At 44.3% G+C, this 22,711-nt stretch overlaps 1 protein-coding gene across 1 annotated transcript; it reads left to right on the top strand.

Moving 5' to 3' along the window:
• Positions 1–200: 200 nt before the first annotated feature.
• On the top strand, positions 201–15,417 carry CCDC22 (CCC complex scaffolding subunit CCDC22). Its single transcript, XM_075260670.1, has 17 exons — positions 201–434; positions 3,853–4,030; positions 6,506–6,638; positions 7,103–7,209; positions 7,929–8,007; positions 8,384–8,553; positions 8,760–8,966; positions 9,107–9,172; positions 9,666–9,782; positions 9,858–9,977; positions 11,025–11,141; positions 11,588–11,689; positions 12,203–12,310; positions 12,440–12,535; positions 12,621–12,680; positions 13,281–13,355; positions 14,893–15,417. The coding sequence occupies exons 1-17, from the start codon at positions 385–387 to the stop codon at positions 15,004–15,006; spliced, it is 1,899 nt and encodes a 632-aa protein (XP_075116771.1). The 5' UTR covers positions 201–384; the 3' UTR covers positions 15,007–15,417.
• The last annotated feature ends 7,294 nt before the right edge of the window (positions 15,418–22,711 follow it).

Below are 22,711 nucleotides of genomic sequence, written 5' to 3'. Positions count from 1 at the left end.
GAATATGTAGGTTATAACACCCATCAGCACATAACGTTTCTATCAACCAGCATTCCGTTCTGGACTACATCTCCCATCATGCGCTGGAACAAGAGTCACGGCTACAGTCACTTCCGGTCATGGGAGACGCTCTTCTCTGTGAATGGGGAGTGCGGCGAGTGACGGCCGCGCTGCATTGTGGGGCGTGTAGTCCGGAGGTGAGCTGTTTCCTGTGTGCTGTAGTAAGTGTGAAAGGCAGAATCTATTGAGGGGATAGGAAGCGGCTGTCAGCTGCAGGTAGGCTCCGAGCCGGCCCGCTCATAGACATGCCAGTATAAGGGAGCAGCTCACACCTAGGTCAATGTATATAGAGGCAGGGGGAACGTAGAGATCCTATAGAGAGCCATGGAGGAGGTGGACCGGATCCTCATTCACACTCTGAGGACTTGTGGCACGTAAGTAGCCATCAGGGTACATCATGTGATCTGTGTGCAGCTGGACCTTCATAGGGCTCAGGTCATGTGACTTATCTATGCACCATGTAGTCATGTGACTCTGTGGGTATGCAGGCATCCAGCTGTCTTATGTGTCCTTATAATGTAACATACTGTCACTGTCATGTGCCTTCTGTATAGGTCTGTGGGCTCCTTCATCATGCATTGTCATGTGACTTTCATATGTTCTCACACCCTTGTAATGTATTAATGTTGTGTGATCCTCCGAGTCTTCATGGTGGATTTTCATGTGACTTTCTAATTCAGAAACTCAAGAGTATCTGTGTTGTGCCTGCAAAAGTGTATGGTTTTCCATGTGGCGGTCCATATAATGTCCACATGTCTAAGTCCATCTACACTGTACAATGGACTGAAATAGTGCATGCTACAGTCATGTGACTTGGTGCATTGACTTCTGTGGGTTTGTGTGCAGTCTATTACAGACACAGAAAGCCCAAGGACCAAAAATGCGGTTGTGAAGTTCAATGTTCTTATGTCATGTGACCTGTGCTGCTATCACTGATTGTCATTTGACTTTCATATCTACTAAACCTTTTTATACTGCTGTATGTATTGGCATCTTCATCATGTGACATCCATATGTACCAGCATCTTCATCATGTGACATCCATATGTACCAGCATCTTCATCATGTGACATCCATATGTACCTACATTACTTATGTGTAAAATCAACTGTGAAAACCTGAACAAAATGTCATCTGATCACCAGCATGTCTTCACTTTAAGTAGTTGTACAAGACTCCAAATATTTTGACTTATCTACAGGATAGGTCATCAGTCTGATTGGTGGGGGGTCTGACACATGGACCCTGCAGTAGTCCACTGATCTGGCTGCCTCCAGGCTCGGAAAGCTGTATACCTTCTATACTGCTGAAAGCAGCTGCTATTTAAGTGAATGGGAGTAGAGCTGCAGTTCCCGGCACCACCACTGCAGTGTATGTCTCTGTAGCAGTGGTGCCAGAGAACTACAGCTCTGCAGCCATTCATATGAATAGGAGCAGAGATGCTTATAGCTGTATACCATGTATACAGCTTCCGGCAGCCACATCAGCTAATTGGTGCAAGGTCTGGTACTGGACTACCACGGATCAGTTACTAATGCCCTATCGTGTGAATATATCATCCGTATCAAAACCACTTCATATACTTGGTCAACCTCTTTAAGGTCGTTGTCTGATCACAGACAACCCCTGTAATATGAGAGCCGGGGTTGTGGTCACCTAATTGCCATGGACCATCTCCCGTAACTCCCCGGAAAACAGCTGATTTTAGAGTAGGCGGTATTTGGATATGTCCAACCATAATGGATGTGCTCTGTGAGATTTCTGACATTTTTTTTTAGCGTCTGTCTGTGTATATTTGAGTTGTACTACAAATATAAGTTATTCCCTGTCCATAGAATAGATATGTGTCTGATTAGTAGGAGTCGGATCTCTGGGAACTCCACCAGTCACAGGACCAGGGGCAAGGAATCTGCCCCTCCATGTAGCTCTATGGGACTGCTAAATAGAAGTCGCATACAGCGCTGTGCTACCTGCAGACCCATAAAGATGAATGGAGTGACAGCAGTCATGGCTGTGAATTCATAAGTAGGACTTGGGAGCCCTATTCTCATGATCGTCAGAGGGCCCATCAGTTGGACTGCCATTGATCAGACAGTTCTATCCTATATTGTGGATAATTTCATAAGTGGTGCAACCCCATTAAAATCTCTTTTCTGTTACTGTAGAGTTTCCTAAAGTACATCCTTACAGAAATTCATCATCATTTCCTTCCTGTGTGAACTTGACCTTACATGTTATGCTGCTGATTTTCAGCCAGAGCCTTGCTATTCTCCAATGCCTAGACCTGCACTTAGCTAAAGCTCTGTCTACATCTGCTTTGGAGTCCTCACTGCAGTTTCTATCTCATTTAATGGAAACCATAGTGTAGCCTGCATTGTTGTTTTATTCCAATAAAATGACCAACGCCATGACGGAAACCCATGGAATCAGTGGCCATTAGTGTCAGTTGTGTGACACATCCATCACTTTTTGTCAGAAAGAACAGAAATTAGATTTGCAATGCAGCTGTGAACATCACATTCTCACTTTGTATTTGCCTTATCCTGTTAGGGCACATTTATTAAAGGGGTTCTACCATCAAGCACACTCCCCTATCCACAGGAAAGGGGATAAGTGTCTGATTGCTGGGGGATCAACCACCATCCACTGAAAGGAGAATGTGATTGGAGATCAGTTCAGCAACCCCATAGGAATGAATGTTGGTCACATAAGCGTACCGGCATTCCATTCTCAAAAAGTCTTCAGGGGGATTTTCGATCTTCCATTTTCCTGATCACTCGCTGACCCCCAGCGATCTAATACTCATCCACTGTTCTATTGAAGTCCTTAAAGGTTTCTAACTTTGATAGCTTATCCTTAGGCAGACCACCGCTACGAGGCAGTGTGGGAAAGCAGGAGAGACTTCAATGAGGCATCGCTGCAATACCTTCACTCTCCACTATCAGTTTGCCTCTGTACCGGTGGTCTGTGGGAGTCCCAGGTGTCAGACCCCCACAGATCTAATACTGATGGCCTATACTAAAGATAGGTCATCGTCATCATAGAAACTCGATAACCCATTTAATGGCACAACCCCTTTAATTTTCCACATCACTTTTGTTCCAAGGCTCATGATCATTCACGCCCTTTTACGGCCTGAACTCTGTGCCAGCTATGAGTTGCCATAGATTTTGTTGCAAGCACACGACCCTGTTGGAGGATGCGCCTGATTTATGTGGAGACATGTGCCTTGTCATAAATGAGGCGGAAACATTCTTAAGATTATACTAAACGCTGGTCTTGACTTAACTAGTAATGAACGCCTGCAGAAAAGCACGTACACCGATGTAACAGAGCCTTATAGGGGTTGTCCAGGATAAACTATAAATCTTCCCATAAACTAAACCCTCTCCCTCCGCCTAACTTCTGATTTACTTGTATTAAAAAAAAAAAAAAAGTATAATTACCTATATACAACTACAGGGGAAATGTATGTCTGACCATGGACGGCCTATGTTCCCTTGTGTGACGGACACTTTTTGTCAGCGCCACACTGCTCTGGTTCTTATAGGGGGCTTCTCTGTGAGGACCCCTTTATAGGTGGGGAGATTGATCCAAACTAGTGCAAGGATTAAATGGAGTAGTTGTCCATAGCAACCAGTCAACTTCAATTCTCTCTGAAAAATGAAAGCAGCATCCTGATTGGTTGCTATGTCTACTGCTCCATTTCTATCTCTGCGCCAGTACTGATATGGCTGCCGCCGGTCTCCGGGATGTGGATTTCTTCATGTGGTTCACTTTTCTTCCCGACAGAGAAATCCCAGAAGACGTGCAGAGTGTGCGCCAGTTCAACACCGAGCTCATAGTGGAGGCCGTGGTGAGATGTCTGCGTGTGATAAACCCGTCCGTGGGCTCCAACCTCAGCCATGTTCTGCCACCAGGGATGTCGGCTCGCTTCCGTATAGGCACCAGCCTGGCGCAGGCCTGTCAGGTGAGCTCATTGGGGGAGTCTTGGTGAAATACAGGATCAGGCTTTAAATCTGTGCCAGCAAATACAGTTGCCATGAGAGCGGATACTAGCCTGGGTAGTCGTGCTTTGTATTGTGGATACTGTATCTACTGATCACCATTAGTTTCTGTGTACTACGACATTACTAATATACCTGTATGAAAGGGCTTGTTCGAGAGCCCTCCTGATACCTATGCTTATGTTTAAAGGGAGTCTGTCCAGTCCAAAATGTCGCCCAAACCAATAATAGAACCTTATAGAGGCCTTTAGTAGGAGCAGAAACATCGATGATGTAATGCAGAGCTAAACATCTTTCTATGGATCTGTATTGGATATGTAAATGGGCCCACAAGTGCATCAGAGGCGGAGCCTGATTGACCAGATTTGCCTACAAAATACCTTGATAAAGGCAGAGGCTAAAAAATGTCACTTATGGCTAAAATGGCAGCGTGCGGAAGCAATTCCAAAGGACAATTGGAGCACTTGCATCTAGGACCTGACACGTTTAGACAGCCCAGAGTTATCAAACTGTCTGATACTATTTGATAAACATGTTATATACTTTGACTGTCTAGACTAACTTTACACCTCCTATTAGGGTATTTTCACACAGAGTTTTTTGCAGGCGGATTTTGACGTGGAATCCACCTCAAAATCCGCCTGCAAAAATGGCTCCTATTGAGTTCAATGGGAGCCGCTTGCTTTATTTTTACGCTAGCTAGTAGTGAAAAAAAGAAGCGACATGACCTATCTTGTGACGGATTATGCAGATGAGTCAGCCACAGCATCCGTGGCTTGAGACACCCTCCTGTTTAGGCCCATTCGTTCAGGCCTAAACAGGAGTGGGATGCCGCCACGGAATGCTGATGCTGCATTGGCATCCTGTCGCAGTTAGCTACGTGGAAAGTTCACAAGTCGGAAAAGGTTTCTGCCATCTTTTCTACCATGTGAACATACCCTTAGTTGGTTTAGCTTACATTATAGACTTCAGTGGGGCAGCGTTGCACTGCCTACACCCGCCACCATAGCTTGTACAGTGAGATACCTAAACAACCTTATCCTAAGAATGAGCCACGAATACCAGTAACTGTGGGTCTGGTGAACCAGGGGGCGCAGGATAAGCAATACTATACAAGTAGAGAAATGCACTAGTGAACATGAAATTTTTGAGGGACACCACTTTTTTTTTTTCTGATGGTCTGTTGTGGCACAACACAATTGAGGGAACAGAGACCTATGGTGTATTGTGTCCCCTGGTGGCAGCTATAGGAAATAACAGCTGACTAGTATTGGATTTTAAAGGAATACACTTCGCGTACTTCATTATACATTGCATTATATGCATTAATAAGGAGCATTCTTTTTTTTATTTTTATTTTTTTTTATTGTGAGCATTTTACAATCTGATTATTGTGAGCATTTTACAATCTGATCAGTGGCGTAATTACCGCCGTAGCAGCAGAGGCAGCTGCCACAGGGCCCGGGACATTAGGGGCCCAGTGATAGCTGCTGCTATCATTATACTCGGGGGGGCTTTTCGGACCCCCGAGTATAATGATCGGCGGCCCGGGAGAGGTATGAAACATAAAAAACACTGTTACTTACCTCTCCACGATCCGGGCAGGCTTCGGCCTAGTCATCTGACGTCTCATGACCCCGACCTGCATCCCGGGTCATGTGACGTCTGACGTCATTGAAGATGGACTACTTCGGAGGCCGACAGCGTAGGAGCCAGGAGATAGGTGAGCAACAGAGGGTATTTTTTATGTTTTTCTCCCCCTGGGTCTCCGATTATTATACTCTGGGGTCTGAAAAGACCCCAGAGTATAATAATTGTTTATGAGTGTCCACAGTGGGACATAATACTGTGTGGAGGGGCCACTATGGGGGATAATACTGTGTGAAGGGGCCACTGTGGGGGATAATACTGTGTGGAGGGGCCACTATGGGGGATAATACTGTGTGGAGGGGACACTATGGGGGATAATACTGTGTGGAGGGGCCACTATGGGGGATAATACTGTGTGGAGGGGACACTATGGGGGATAATACTGTGTGGAGGGGCCACTATGGGGGATAATACTGTGTGGAGGGGACACTATGGGGGATCATTCTGTGTGGAGGGGCCACTATGGGGGATCATTCTGTGTGGAGGGGCCACTATGGGGGATAATTCTGTGTGGAGGGACCACTGAGGGACATAATAGTGTGTGCAGGGGCCACTATGGGGCATGTCAAAAGTTCGCCACGGGGCCCTGCCATTCCTAGTTACGCCACTGAATCTGATATTATATTCACATGCCCCTGTGGCTGGACTTTTGCCTCTACCGTGATCCTGATTTTTTTTCCTAGCAATACCTATGGTGGGTTTGTTACATTTTATGCCACTGGCATTTAGGGGTTGTGTTTGTTGTATGTAATGCAGATTGTAATTTTTTTATTCTTTGTATAATTCAGGACCTGGGATATACTGGGGAGGTTGGTTACCAGACATTCCTATACAGCAGTGAGCCTGATATTCGAGCACTTTTGATTTTCCTGGCTGAGAAACTTCCAAGACACTCCCATGAAGATGCCCATCAACCAGCAGGTAAAGATCTCAAACTACCTGAAAGAGGAGTGCTATAGAGAAGGGTGCTATAGCGGATAGATTCAGCCATACCACGGCACCTTACTATGTCTATTGTTATGTTTTATAAAGGGTTTTTCTGTGTTTTTAAGAACATTGGCTATGAGCATTGAATGGTATAAAATAAAGAAATAACTTTTACTCTCTTATTAACTCCCCCATTGCTCTTATGGTCCCAGCAGTCACTGGTACCCACATGTACACCCATGAGCGCTGAGACCAGTGATTGGCTATAGCAGTGAAATGAATGATGTATCTGATGTCCTTGTAGCTGGACTGACAGGGACCACCAAAGTACTGACGCTGGAGTCAGAGGGGGAGTTAACAGCCAGTTTAGTTGAAATTCTGCACATCCTCTAAAAAGATAGGTCACATGACATTGAGGCTTTGAAAGCAGATGGCAGTCCCTTTATTGTCTCCCTTAGGTAAATCTGCGGTGCTACAAAGAGAGATTGCAACCAAAATAAAGCAACAGCTCTCTCTTCCATGGCTGCCACCATCTTGCCGAACGACAGCTGCAAAACGTTCTCAGGTGGGTTTCTTTACTTTCCTTCAGCATGGCAGCTATTGGGAAACTACGACTTCCAACAAGCACACACATCCAGGGAACCGCAGCTCTGCAATTACAGCTGAGCCATGCGGGATTAGGGTGTTTGACCCTCACAGATCAGATAGTGATGACTGTAGATAGGTCCCCTTCAAGTTCTGTGGGGAAGGAAATGGGGTAATAAGTGGTGCGCATTGAAAAGGATAGGCGAATGTAATACAAGGTGACAGTGAGTGTGTTGGAGCAAGGGCAGCGCTTTCTAATGTCGCTTTAGTCTGGCTCATACCCTTGATAACCTTAGCCCAAATGGGCCGTATATTAGGTGTAATGAACCCATGGAAATGCATTATGAAGCTGACAAATGTAATAGCCACTATTTAAAGAGGTTTTTTTCAGGAGTATGCAGAGTATGTCTGATTCCAAGATATGCCATAGGGAACATATTATAAGACCAAGGCTTTGGATGTGGTTTGATTCTCCATTATAGAGTAGATCCTGTCCCGCTCTGTGACATCAAAACATAACCCCTTATTGAAGTCAATGGGGCACAGAAGACACTTGGGTGTCATCGGAGTGCATTCTCCTATGAAAACATCGCCCCTCCTCAGGGTGCACACCCGTTCTTGTGCATATAGTCTAAGACTTGGTATTTTAGATATATATTTATGTGAAGTTTTGCTTTGTGCTTTTCTTCTTTCCTGTAGAGTTTATGCCGGTTACATCGCTTTCATGCACAGCCTCTGTCTCTTGCTGGAGATTCTTCATCCAAATCAATACCCCCTGGTAAGGGTTGATGTGCAGATACGTTACCTTCAGCTGCCATACATTTGCACACTCGAGTATGTATTCTCAGCAAGAAGTGGGGAGTAATCTGCTGCCAGACACGTCCGAGAGGCAGATTATCTTCTGTGATGTGGGGGTGCCTTGACGTGACAGATTTACTATAACTAATGCAAATTAAAACAGAAAACATAAGCGGCCAGAGCCTCGTAATAATTTTGGATCTGCCACATGCTTACAATGTTTGGACCAGTTGGCTCTGGTCTTAATAAGTAACCCTGTTAGATCCTATGGGAATCAGCACATTTAACTGACATGGGTATGAGCGCTTTTACAATGGTTGGTTCTCAACTCGCTTGGATTCTTCTTGTGCTTGTAGAACGGAAGGAGTACTGGGAGAGATACCTGCCTTTTGTTAGCACACAGCTGCCTCACGCCTACTCTTTAGCCGCCTCGCTACTTGAGAGGAACACGTCTGACCTCAGTGCCGTGCAGGAGTGGGAGCTGGAATGGAAAAGCCAGGGCCTTGCCTCACGTTTGTCTCCTGAGGTGAGTTTGGAAAAAGACATCTGCAACAGTCAGGGAATATGTCATAGAATTGAATGGACGGTTCTACAACTTGTGTTTGAAACTATAAAAATCACAACACTGTTCACTTCAGTTACGCACAGTCGGTACTTACTTCAGGTAAAATCCATCTTTAACCAATGTGGGTGCCTATTTTAAGTCCTGTATACATGGCTTCTCCCCGACAGGAGTACCGCAGCAGGAAACGCCAACGCTTGCAGAAACGGATACAGGATCAGCTCCGCCAGTGCAGCCAGCAGCTTGCAGAGAATCATGTACCTGGACCGTCCACACAAGACCTTATGGACATGCTGAAAGCCTTCACTGTGGAAGGGGGAGTGGATCAGAACAAAGGGTCCAGGTTCACACATGCTCAAAAATTCACCCACCAGCAGGTAACTTCGTATTTATTGTATAGTTTAATTTTTGTGTTTAATAAATCTGTCAAATTTGCCAGGTGATTGATCACAGATTCATGTAAAACATAATTATTTGGTAAATGACCATCTTATGGCTGACTTTTTTTTTTTTCCAGGACCCTCAAGTATTATCTGAACAGATGCAAAGAGTGGCTGAAAGTCTTCCTAAAAAAGACTCGCAGGTATGGAGCCATAGTTTTATTTACTTATTTATTTTTCTTATTTGTATAGCGCCATCATATTCCACAGCACTTTTACAGACATTGTATTGCATGGTAAAGGGGGTTTTTAGGGAATAAAGGACTGATTTTCCCATCGTTAGGATGGTCCATCAATGTGTGATTGGTGGGATCTCACCCATTAGCAAACTACTTCAGCATCGGGACCCCTCATTGTTAGGATAAACCATCACTATCAGATTGGTGAGGGTGTCCTAGTGGACCCCCAACAAACAGATGTTCACAGCAGGTTCGGGAGAATAAGTAGTGAATGGAGCCAGAAGCATATCACTAGTGACCAGATCTGATTGAATAGGACTGAGCTGCAATACCAAACACAGCCACATGTACAGAGGAGTCACTTGGGGTTCATAAGGTTCAGGAACAGTTTGAGTCTTATTTCCAGCCTCTGCAGTATTTGCTGACTTCCTTTACTTTCCTCCTAATTCATTTTCAGGATGCGCAAGCAGAACAGGAAGAGCTATCCTCTCTGCAGCAGCACGTAGAGCATATGGAGCAGGATATCCAGGCCCTGGCAGAGAGCACCAAACTTCTTCACCTCACCATCACTCAGGTATGAAGGGAAGTGACATAATGTCTTGTAAAATAAGTTTTGCTTTAAGAGCAGAAATAACATAGTTTATTGCAGGCGGAGGAAGAGGCAGATAAACTTAAGAAGCACTGTGAAGAAAAGGAGAACGTGGTGAAAGTGAAGAAGAGAGCCGTGGAGTTACTGCCTGATGCCGAAAATAACCTTGCTAAGTTACAGGTAAGGTAGACAATGATTAGCATCCTAATGCGTATCCTAGATAGAGGGATAGGTTATTATTCATATTCATTTCGTATCATGAAAAAGTGATTTTACCATGCTGTATCCCTCGTCCATTTATACTGATGTCTAAGTGCTACTACATCATCCATGTGTACTAAGATCTGAGCACTACTACATCATGTATGTGTACTAAGATCTGAGCATTACTACATCATCCATGTATACAGAGATCTGAGCACTACTACATCATCCATGTATACAGAGATCTGAGCGCTACTACATCATCCATGTCTACTGAGATCTGAGCGCTACTACATCATCCATATATACTAAGATCTGAGCACTACTACATCAACTATGTGTACTAAGATCTAAGCACTACTACATCATCTATGTGTACTGAGATCTGGAAATTACTACATGATCCATGTGTACTGAGATCTGCACACTACTACATCATCCATGAGTATTGAGATCTGGACACTATAGCTACACCCATTCTACATGGCACACACTATACAATATAGCATGTTTATCTCTAGGTGAATCTATAGGTTTTGAAATTAACTCCAACCTGCCTGATTCACTCTTTCCCCTGACAAAAGCTGATGGTCTATATTACTCACTGATCTGCAGAACCAGAACACAGACCTCTTATCTGACAGCAAACACTGTATGCTATAAGAATATAACCTAATCCAGTGCTGAGGCGACTCCTGCAGAGGCTTGTGTAAATGGCAGCTGTAATGGATTCCCTTGCTAATAAGCTATTAGTAGAAGTCTGCTGCCTAACAAACCACAGATGTACGAGCCCCTGGGCACACAGTGGGCACTGCTAAATCATTTCTCATTCTCAGGCAGTTGGTTAAGATCTGCACTGAGTCAGCTTTGCTGTATTTTTGGCCTTTGCTAGTTTTCCTCTAGAGACTCCACATATGGCCACTAGTCATTCTGTGGATATGGTGCTAGCGAATACCCTCTGGTTACGGCAACTGGTATGTAGGAACGTGTGTTATACAGCTCCCCATATTATTCTGTTTGCAGGCTATGGTAGACAGCAGTAAGCAGCGGATGGCGAACCTTGTGGGACAGTGGGAGTCTCATCGTGTTCGGCTGGTGGATGAATACCAAGAATTGAGCAAATTACAACAGGAAAAAGAGGTATGACATAATATCCATAGATAATCTGTATGTTCTTTACATCCAGTGTCCTGGGTGTCTCATCAATTTAAGGAGGTGTCCCACAATGGACATGTAACACCTATCCACAGGACCCCAATCACTCCCCTCGCCGGACACTTGCAATGAGCGAATGTGAGTGATGCACTAGTTTCTGCGTTCCAAGTCTGTGACACTGATGACAGTGGTAAAGCGCTGTACTTGTCTCCATTAGAGTGATTGACTACATGCACATGTTTTTGTACACAGTGCCTTATTTATCCTCAAATATTTATACCTGCTATATCGCACTATACTCACATTGTAGTGCCCTGTCGAACCTGCTTATGCACTATGACGCTTACATATTATTTTGAACAAATTACATAGCCCTTACTTTCTTTGTGTACTGTATGTAATGCATGTTGGTATATTCTGCTGTCTAAAAGGATGAATCTTCACGCTGGGTGAAAGACGTCAAAGACTTATACGATAAAATACGAACTGCAGCAGATGAAGCCAGACGCAAGGAGGAACTACACAAACAGCTGGTGAGGAGACTGTGTATGGCAAGACAGGAGAAGTGTGAATTACTGCCCTACAGGTACAAAGCTGTTGCCCCTAGTGGCCAGGTTCCAACATTACTCTGGATACCACATAGTACCCGTACCAGTGGAGCAGTTTTCACTAATGTCCTCAGTGTGTGCAATTTGACTGCTATGTACTAAGACCATCGAACCCAGAGCTAATGTCACAGACTCCTTGTATATAGCAAGTGTATCTACAACTGCAGGCGGCATTAAAGGGATTGCGCCATTAAGGACACTCATCCACAGTGTCAGATCGCTGGTGGGTATGACCACCGAGAGAATGGAGGAACGAAAGTCGTACACTCTCCTTGAGAAAGGTGCGCGTACGTAACCACTGCTCCATTCATTGCTATGGGGTTGCCAGGACTGCAGTTTTCAGCAGCCCCATAAAAGTGAATAGAGCGCTGGTCACACACACGCAATGGCCTTTTATTCACAATGGCACAACCACTTTAAATCTCTTCTTCCACTTAGGTTTCTGAGTATGAGTCCCTGCCTAAGGATGTCTCTCGCGCTGCCTACACCCAACGAATCTTAGAGATTGTAAGCAATATTAAGAAGCAAAAGGAAGACATCACCAAGGTAATGTAAAAGCAGGCTTCTCCGACTTAATCACAATCTTCCTTTGTCATTGCTTGTACATAGATGCCATGTATTGGCAACTTTTACTATAGTTGGAGATTTCTAAATATGTTTTATTTTCTTAATTAGATCCTTTCAGACACTAAAGATCTACAGAAGGAGATAAATAATCTGACAGGGAAAGTTGACAGGACTTTTGTGGTGACCGATGAGCTTGTGTTTAAGGTACAGACCCTTACCTTGTTCTAGGCCGTGCTTGTAGTTAGTAGGTCGTGTGCACACTGACCTGTTCTTTATGTCTCATACACAGGATGCCAAGAAAGATGAGCCAGTCAGAAAAGTCTACAAATACCTGGCTGCCTTACATGAGGTACAAGATGAAGGAAGAGTGCTGTGTGCTTTCCTTAAAGGGGTTTTCTGGGTTTATATATTAACCTATCCTATCCTTAGTAGGTCAACTATATCAAATTGGTGGGAGTCTGATACCTAGCACCCCAACAATCGGTTGTTGGAAGTGGCTGCCCATGATAATCATTGGTCACATGGTCTGTTGCAACTCAGTCCCATTCAAACCAAGCACATCCACTACAGCATGTATAGTGAAGGGGCCTCAGCGCTCATCCAAACACTTCAAACAGCATATGGGTGGGGGTGCCATATGTTGGACTTCTGCCAACCTGAAACTGATGACCTATCCTAAGGACTGCTAATATCAGTATAACTGTATATCAGTATAACTTTATAATATCAGTATAACTTTTGGACATAAACCTTGAGTACACCCTATTGCAGCTAGTTGAGTAGGGGTCACCTATCACTAAGCTCCCATACCTAATCCACATGCTTAGCAGGGGGATCTGCTGTATACGGATCCAATCCAGATCACCCCGTACAGATGCATCCTAACCAATATTCTGTGGTTATGTACAGTATATTGTCTTACAACTTGCTTCATTTTTTTTTTTTGTAGAACTGCAGCCAACTAATCCAAACCATTGAGGACACGGGAACCATTCTGAGAGAGATCCGAGATTTAGAAGAGCAGGTAAATTGTGGTCTCTGGTCTAAGTCACTTAAGACATAGATCACATCATATTATATAGAATATTATTGACTGCTGTTATTTGTAGTGGACAAGATCCCCCGACACCCCCCTTCCCCCACTGAGATTAAAGATTTCCTCCCGACACAGAAATTCTTGAGGGTTTTCTGGAAGCTCCTGTAATCCAGTGTGTGTGACAGCAAAGAAGTCAATGGAAAATCCTGTAGTTCCACATTTCATTAATTCATGCCATAGCCATACAGTAGCTATCAGCTGACAATCTTTTCACTTGATTCCACCATAGACATGCACACCTAGCATGGCCAGGCATGCATATTTTTTGGTAATAAAAATCTGAATTTCCTTTTCACACATTACAGCATGACTGATATTTAAAGGGGGTTTCTGCCCCCCAGTTATTTTTCACATTGATGACCTGTCCATAGGATAGGTCCTCATTATCTGATTGGTTGGGATCTGACAATTAGACCCTGCACTGATCAGCTGATCTGGCTGCACCAGAAGTTACTGCACTAGATAAGGCATTAAAGGGGTATTCCCATAACCCTTGTTCCCCAACCTGCAGGCTCTGTGCTCAGTTCACTTCCTGGTTTTCTTGGCACATTGGTCGGTGGGGTTTCAATTGCTCTGCTATCTGCTATGTTTGCAGTCAGTAATGAGGGATTGGTTGTAAATGCATTCCCACAGTTGATGTAGCAGAGCTGGATTTGAGTCAGTTTGTAATACATACAGAGGTACAGGACTCCCTATCTCAGCCCTTATCAGCCAAATTCAATTAAACCAGCTTATAAGTGGTAGAGCAGGAGATAAAAATCAAAAATCTTGGAGCTCTCACCTCCCCCCTCCCCTATCTGAGGAGCTCTGTTGAGACATACACAGCTCAGATCTGCTTCCAGCACTCAGCCCCTCCCTCCCCTCCCTGAGAGCAGGCAGCTACTTCACTGAGGGACTGAGCAGATAAGCCCTGGTAGGGGGCCCATGGTCATAGAAACGCATATAAACAATGAAGTGAATAAATTAAGATAACAGCCAAACAAAGCAGTTTTGATAAAGCAATGTATTTAGAAAAAGTCTTAAATCCACATAAACTAACAGTATAGATAGGATCCTTGTTATGGGACAACCCCGTTAAGCAGCTCAGTCCTATTTAAGGAATAGGAACAGCAATTCAGCTTAGTATTGGGGACACTGCAGTTTTGCACCTATTATTTGATTAGGAGCAGAGCTGCTTCTGACCAGTGGAGGTGGTAACATCAGCTGATTGATACAGGGTCTGGGTTTCAGACCTCCACAATCAGTTACTGATGACCTATACAGTGGATAGGTTTCATCTGTATCAAAAAACTGGGAGCTGGAAATCCTCTTTAAAGGAAAATGGCTAGGTTATGTGCCTGGCTTCATGGATCTATAGCAGAGAGCACTGTGAGTTGTAGGTAAGCGATCCGTGGAGCAATACCACAGTCTAGGGAACATCACCTGTATCTTGCTGCTTAACGTCTTTTTTTACCTCTCCCTGCAGATAGAGACAGAGGCAGCTAAGAAGACTCTGAGTAATCTGCAAAAGATCTTGGAAGATTACAAGGCCATTAAACAGGAGAACGCTTTGCTGCTGAGTCGCATAAGGGAAACTTAGAGAAGCTTAACGTTATGGCGTCTTCTCGCTGAGGCTTATAGCTGCGGTGACTTTACCATCCTGTACATAGACTGCACATTTCTCATCATACCGTATTCACATCCATAACAAAATGGACTTCTTTGCACAACTTATTGTGCTTGATATGCTGTTCAGAATGAAGCCTGCAGAGGGCAGTACAGAGCAAGTTATTTGAAATTCATGTTCCATCCTGGTGAAGTGTGCAGTACTTGAAGCCTAATGCGGAGTGTAGATGCCTGGTGATCTAATCCGTACCTTTTTGTTTTTGTTTTTTCGTTCTTGAGAATCCTAGCTATGAGACAACAGGTTTCTGTTACGGAGGAAACAAATCATTTTGTAACATTCATATCTGTAAATGAAAACATTTCTATAAAGACCAATTGAAGCTCATATGTGTGTCTTGTTTTCTTAAGCCACTTCCACATGTATATTGGACAAGTGTGCCAGCCTGGCAGTGGTTGTACTGTACACGCAGTAGCATAGATCCCTATGATCCCTACTGTTACAGTCAGTAGACTGATAACCCGGCATATTAATCCAAAATATAGATGCAAAAAAGTATCCAGCAGTATAACACTGGTCAACCCAGTGCATGCAGATATATCTATGTCTGCTTGTGTGGTTGAATCTATGCCTGTGTATCCTTCTATTTATGTAGGTAAGTGTGCATTCATATTGCAGATTATTGCATTTATGTTATGAATGCATCCACTTTGCAAATGCAACATTGCCGCGATCCAGTCACTGCAAAAATAATTTACAGAGTTTGGCACTTTTATGACCCTTTTTTTAGTTATGGCAGCATGCAAGCTTCGACACCTCAGCACTCACTGTAATTGGCTGCGATGGACATATACTATACTGTGATCTTTGACCATATTACAGCTGTCACTTAGTTCTAGTACCATATCCTTGTAGTAAGCATGGTTCCTGTGCCGTAGCTTTGGTTATAGCACTGTATTTATGCAGTAATCTTGGTTCTTGTACTGTATCTATGTAGTAACTGTGGTTCTTGTACTGTATGCATGATGGTTGATTTTTGTACCATATCTATGTACTAAGTTTGGTTCTGCTACTGTACCTGTGTAGTACGCTTAGGATTTGGAGCTGCATTAACGGAGCTGTGCCATTACATAAACTTCTCCAACTGTGAGCCCAGTGATGTGAATGGGGACCCAAAAGTCTCCCAGAGGTCTTCCTGTGAATGAGACACAAGTGCTGACAACTCCATAGAAAGAAAAGGCAGGGGTGCGGCCTGGGACCCGATGTGATAGGATGCTAGCTCCTAACTTGTCTGCTCTAGCGTGGGACCGCTAGCTTTACCCAGTGACCCCATGGACAAGAAACTGCCTAGGACCACTACCTCAGGAACCTCTGCATTGCTGGTCCAATCTGGGCAGCCCATCCTGACCGCATATCTTCAGCTGGTGCGAAGATATGCGGCCACGAGGTGGCGGCCATCTTGTCCGGCCTGCTGGCTTCCTTCTCTGCAATGCTCTCAGTGGCACCTCCGCTGCCTCAGCACTGGCAACCTGCAAGTGCTCAACCCCTGGAGCCTCTACCTCAAGCTCTGGAACCACCATCTCACCGGGTCTCCTGCTCTCAGTTACCAGCTCCATCCTCCAGCCTGCTGCTCCTTTGTCAGACTCCCCTGTGCAACTCCAGGTCATGGCTGCCCCTCAAGTAAAGGCACACTCGCCTCCCTCCCTTTCCAGCCTCACCAGAGCTCTACCCTGCCATCCTGCATAGTTGGGGATCACCTGGCTCCTCATCACTCTGTGGAGTGCCCCTCCTTGCACCCCAGCAGCCACACATGCAGTCCTCCTTACCAAATGCCTCGAAGGAAGATGTAGACTTGGGAGCAACTCCATCTTTGTCTCCCAGCCTTCCCCTCCATCGGCTCCGCCGTCCCAGATTATGGGTTCTAAGGCACAATGTTACCACTGGTGACTCAATGAATTCCTCCTCCATTCCCAGACGTTCCAAGCTGCGCTCCACTCTGTCATACTCGAATGTTTTAACACCAACATGGTTTCAGTCCCCTCTGTTTCCACACTCTAGGACGCCCATAAGGCAGACGTGAGAGGCCACTAAATTGTGCTGGGAACGTGACTTAGGACAGACAGGAAGGCTAAAGAGGAAACTCTGGCCTGTAAGATTAGATCCCTGACCGAACGCCTGACATCACATCCGTCTCTGTCACTACTCCGTCAATTGGTAACTGCTAGGGCTGACCTTCGAGATCTTGTTACTCAGGCTAACCGAGATCTTCTCCAGTATGGACGCCAACATTACTATGAGAGTGGAAACAAGGTCCATACCCTCTTCGCTAAAACTCTACGAGACCACCGGGTATCAACTACTCCCCATGCTATCCATGACCCTCAGGGCACACTCCATCACCACCCGGAGTCTATAGCAACCGTTTCGAGATTATTACTCTAGGTTATATAATCTCCCCTCATGCAATAGACGCAATCCCTCTTCTCCCAATTTGGCATTGTGCGCCTATCTGGATTCCTGTCACCTTCCAGTGCTCCCCCCTCAGCACTCACCTCACTAAATGCTCTGATCTTAGATGAAGAACTAGTCGCTGTCCTTGAGGGTCTCCCTTATGGGTTTACTTATGCATACTACAAGACTTTCAAGTCTGACCTACTCCGTCATCTGCGTAGTCTCTTTAACTCTTTCCTGGAGGCAGCCCCAATCTTACACTGTATGCTTCAGTCCCATGTTACTTTAATTTCCAAGCACCATAAGGATCAAAGAATCATTAGGAATGCTCCAACTATCACCTTAAACTTTTCACTAAAATTTTAGCTAATAGGCTTGCCCTCTGGCTCCTGTCTCTCATCCACAAAGATCAGGTGGGTTTCGTCCCCTGTCATCGGGGGGGGGGGGGGCAACTCCAGATGGTGGGTGGACTCGATTGATGCAGCTAACCGTCACGCTACCCCTACCTTGCTTTTTTAGCCTGGATGCGGAGAAGGCCTTTGATCGGCTTGATTAGTCATTTATGATTGCTACCCTTGAAAAATGTGGGTTCTCTGGGGGCTTTCTCGCGGTCATACAGGCTCTCTACTCTCTCCTCTCTGCAGTGGTTAAACTTCCTAATGCATCCTCTCCCGTTTTTCCTAATCGTAATGGGACCCATCAGTGTTGCCCCTTATCTCCCCTTATATTTGCCTTATGCATTGAACATTTAGCAGCCCAGATAAAAAACAACCAGGATATTTCAGGGGTATTCATGTGGGACAGGGAATTTAAGATTAGTCTCTATGCTGACGATGTCTTGTTGACACTTACTAGCCCTCATACAACCCTTCCTAATGTTCTCAGTTTCCTGAAGGCGTTTGGGAACCTCTCGGGCTACAAAGTTACAAAGTTTGAGCTATAAAGTTTGTTAAAACAGAAGTCCTGCCCCTGAACATCCCCGCCACCACCCTCCAATTTGCTTCAATCTATGACTAGACCCTCTCACCTACCTCCTTAGTCTCCCCCTGAGGCATCTGGGTAAGAAAACTTCTAGGTTGTTCCTTTATCTATGCACAGTGGCTAAGACGCTTATTGCCCCCCAAGCAGTTGGTATGGATGAAGACGTTTGTAGCCTGGAATATTTAACCGCCTCCCTCAACTATAAGATGAAGGGCTTTGCTGCGATCTGGTCCCACTGGGATACTTACTGTATTATACTGCAAGGCTTCTAGGGCCCCCACTTTTTATTTTATTTCTTCCTCCTCTCTGTTTTTACCCGTTGTCTTTGTCTTTTACGTTTCCCTGTTTTGCTGTCCTTTGATTTTCTGCATTGTAACTTTTTGATGTTTTTAGTCTGATCTGTGAATAGGGGATAGGTGTCTATAATTACACAGCCACTTTAAGCTATTGCCATAGACTCTGGCATGAGTGAAAAACTGGTCGGGAACTAAAATATTTTCAGGTCTTGAGCCAACCACAGGGGTACCCATAATGGAGTGTGCCATCACAAGTGCCTTCATAACAGTATGTCAGCCATAGGTGCCCCTAACAGTATTTGTCAACATGGTACCCCTCACCCACACAAGTAGTAACGTTTTACTGGCAGTTTTTGTTTCTCTCTTCAGACCTGAAGTAATATCTGTCACATAATAGACACCATGAGCACCCCTTTCTAAAAATACCCCAATGCCATATAATGGGGCCTGTCTGGGGTTACATTACGGTGCCCATTGCCTTCATGGAAAGATCAGTTCCCGAGCATCCCAGTATTATCTAATGATCTGGGCTTCTCCGCAAAATCTACAAAAATGAACATGAGGTTCTTACTTATATGTATTGATCAAGGTGTATGAACCCACTAGCACTTACCAGCAATCTCTATATAGTGGGATCCCTCACAGTGTCCTCAGGGGTAGTAAACCAACAGCTCAACAGCCTCCCCTACTGGCTGGCTAAGCCCCCAGGCACAGCAATAGCAGCTCCACACCATGTGAACCTTTAAAATTACTGAGCTACACAAAAATGTGGGAAATTGTTAATATTACTTTTCGATGTAGTCTTTATTTTCCATAAAAACTGGTATAGAAATGAATAAAAGCAAACATGGAGAACACAAAGTACTTTAGGAACTGAATGAGTTGAACCTATGATTTATAAGAAAAAAAAAAAAAGGGTATCTTTTATTATATAGCGGTATGCCGGTTTGTACAGTTTGTTTTTTTTCTCCCGCTGTGCAAACAGCAGCAGGTCTATGTACAGTATACCCAGCCTAATAAAGGAATGAAAAGGCCAGTGTTTGTCAGTTTTCAGTCAGTGTGGTCTAAGTAATGACCACTAGGTGGCGATGTGAGCATGTCATATATGAACTGTATTATGTACTGGGTAATCTATAGGTTGCTTAGGTTGTTTTATTTTTACTTAAAGGGGAAGTAGTTCTATCTTGTTAACTCTTGGTATTCCACTGAATCGCTAAAAACAAAAATGCAAGATACAAAACTCAGTGGGGGAGGTTCATGTCTGTGTCTGTGGTTCCTTTGCATCTTGTCAAAAATCCTGGATGGACAAAGTCCAGAATTTTCATCTGACAAAATGATGGGCACCATAATGGATATCCAACAGACCTTATTATAGTCAATGAGATCTGTGGAGATCTATTGGTGTCCTCAATGGTGGGATCTGTCTTCAGTGTTCATTCTGCTTTTCTGTAACTGTGATGGATAAAGAACACTGTAAATATGGACCCTGCCTCAGGGTATGTTCACATGGCGTAGTTTGGCGCTGATTTTGAGGGGGGGTGCCCTGAATCTAGCTTGAATTCAGGGACTGATGCAGGGTGCTGAATAAGTAAGTGTCTTGCTTGAACTTGCTGCAGAAAGTAGAGAGAACTTTGTGGAGGAAATGTACCTCAAATTCCTCTTCCTGTCATCCATGTGAACATACCCTAATTTAGGACCTTGAGTTACATACATAGTTACATAGTAGATGAGGTTGGATGAAGACATTAGTCTATCAAGTCCAACCTATAACCCTACAATGTTTATCCAGGGGAAAGCAAAAAACCCCATGAGGCTCATGCCAATTGCCCCAATTCAGGGAAAAAATTCCTTCCTGACTCCAATCTGCCAGTCAGTATAAAAACCCTGGATCAACGTGTACTTAAAATCTAGAATCCATAACCCATAATATTGTTCTCTTCAAGAAAGACATCCATTCTATGAACTTGTTCAATGAATCCACCATCACCATGTCCTGGGGCAGAGAGTTCTGTTCTTACTGTGAAAAATCCCCTTCTATGTTGCTGGTGAAACATTCTCTCCTCCAGACGTAGAGGAGAGACGTTGAGGTAGTCTTCTGCTTTAAAGGAGTTGTGCCATCATGAAAACTTATTCCCTATCCCTCCAGAGATCAGGTAGGATGGGGGCCTGAAAGCCCCCCGAAGGCCTCCTTGTAAATTGGGTGCCAGTATGTTTTCATGACTGGCGCTCCATTCACTTCTATGGGGGGATACAGGAGATTACAGTCCTGGAAGCCCCCCAGAAATTAATGGAGCACAGATCATACAAGAGCACTGGCGCTCCATTCAGAAGGGGGTTTTAGGGGGACTTCGGTCTCCTGTCCTCCTGATCACTGGGGGAGCCCGTGATTGGACACTTATGATGAAAATACCACACGGTATACAGGGTTTTTTTAATAGACACTGAAGACGAAAAAAGCTGTGGAAAAACGGCGTTTTCAAAATCGCACGCATTTTTGAAAACACAGCAGGTTAATTTTAACTGCAGAAATGGCAAGCATTTTCCCTATAGATTTAACAGGAGGAAAAAAACGCTATGCGTTTTTGCTGGGTTTTTTTCTGCAGGTTTTTTTTTTAACTGCGTTCTGCTACGTTGAGCCTTAGCTTAAAGGGGTTTTAATAAAAATATTGATGAGCTACTCTAAGGTTATCAGATCAGTGGGGGTCTGACACCCAGCACCCTCATCAATCAGATGTCCTCAGGAGCTGATACACAGAGTGGAGCAGTAAAAAGATATCACCGTTCTCTGTGTAGTGGCTGAATTGAATCACTGCAGCTTAACTCCCATTCAAGGGACTGAGTATTGATTTGCAGTACCATGGCCTGGCCACTACACAAAGAACAGAGCTGTCTACTTCCTGCTCCATTCCCTGTGTAACAGCTCCTGAAAACAGCTGATCGATGAGGGCGCCGGTGGTCAGAACCTCACTAACATGATATTGATGACCTATACTTAGGATAGGTCATCAATATTTCATTCTAGAAGACCCCTTTAAGAGCTTTACTTGTACCTGTGGTAAAAACTGCATGTGAATAGCCCCTAATAGTCCCCACCGTTATGTTAATAATAGCCCCTTATATAAATGACTGCCTCCCTTATGTTCATAAGGCTCACTAATATAAATGATGACCTTACCATAAAGACATATGCACATTTTATATAGGATATTATATAGGATATATTTAGAATGGCCCCTTCATGTTCATAATGCCATATAATAACCTCTTATATAAATGATGCCCCTTATATAAATACCCCTCTGTATTCAAAATGCCTCCTAATAGCTCTTATATAAATGACCTCCCCATGTTCATAATCCCCCCTATATAAATGGCCCCTTATCGTCATAATGCCCCCTAATAACCCCTTATACTATAAAAAGACTCACAACTGCTCTGCGGACACCGATCAAGTTAAAAGTAAAGTATGTACTAATGGCGGTTGTGGGGTGGGCCCCCCAGAGTCAGTGGGCCTGGGTTAGCTGCCCCTTCCACCCCTTCCCAGCTACACCACTGGGAAGAGGGGATGGCTTGCCAAATCAGACAAAACAGTGATCATTATGTAACTTGTTTGGCGCTGTACACACATAATTTCATGTTGTCATCCATCTTTTCAACTACCCTATAGGTTCCCAGCACTCTACACATGATTATAGACTTCTTGTTGAGGGAACCCGCATGTATTTTTTGGCAAATTTAGCAACAAACTGTGGCCTACACAAATTTCTGTACATTTAGAGGCAAATAGTTAATTAACTTTATTAGTCCATGGAAGATACACATGTCCTGATGTAGGATTTCAATGTATGTGAGAATTACAGCTGAGCTCATACTCAGGCCATGCCATAAGCCATATCACGTATACAGACAAGCCATTATTCTGAGCCGCTATACCCAGACTAACACCAAGCAGG

This window comes from Leptodactylus fuscus, chromosome 11 (assembly GCF_031893055.1).
Source record: "Leptodactylus fuscus isolate aLepFus1 chromosome 11, aLepFus1.hap2, whole genome shotgun sequence".
Classification (NCBI taxonomy): domain Eukaryota; kingdom Metazoa; phylum Chordata; class Amphibia; order Anura; family Leptodactylidae; genus Leptodactylus; species Leptodactylus fuscus.
Note: the sequence above shows the minus strand (reverse complement) of the source record. Positions and strands in the feature narration are given on the sequence as shown.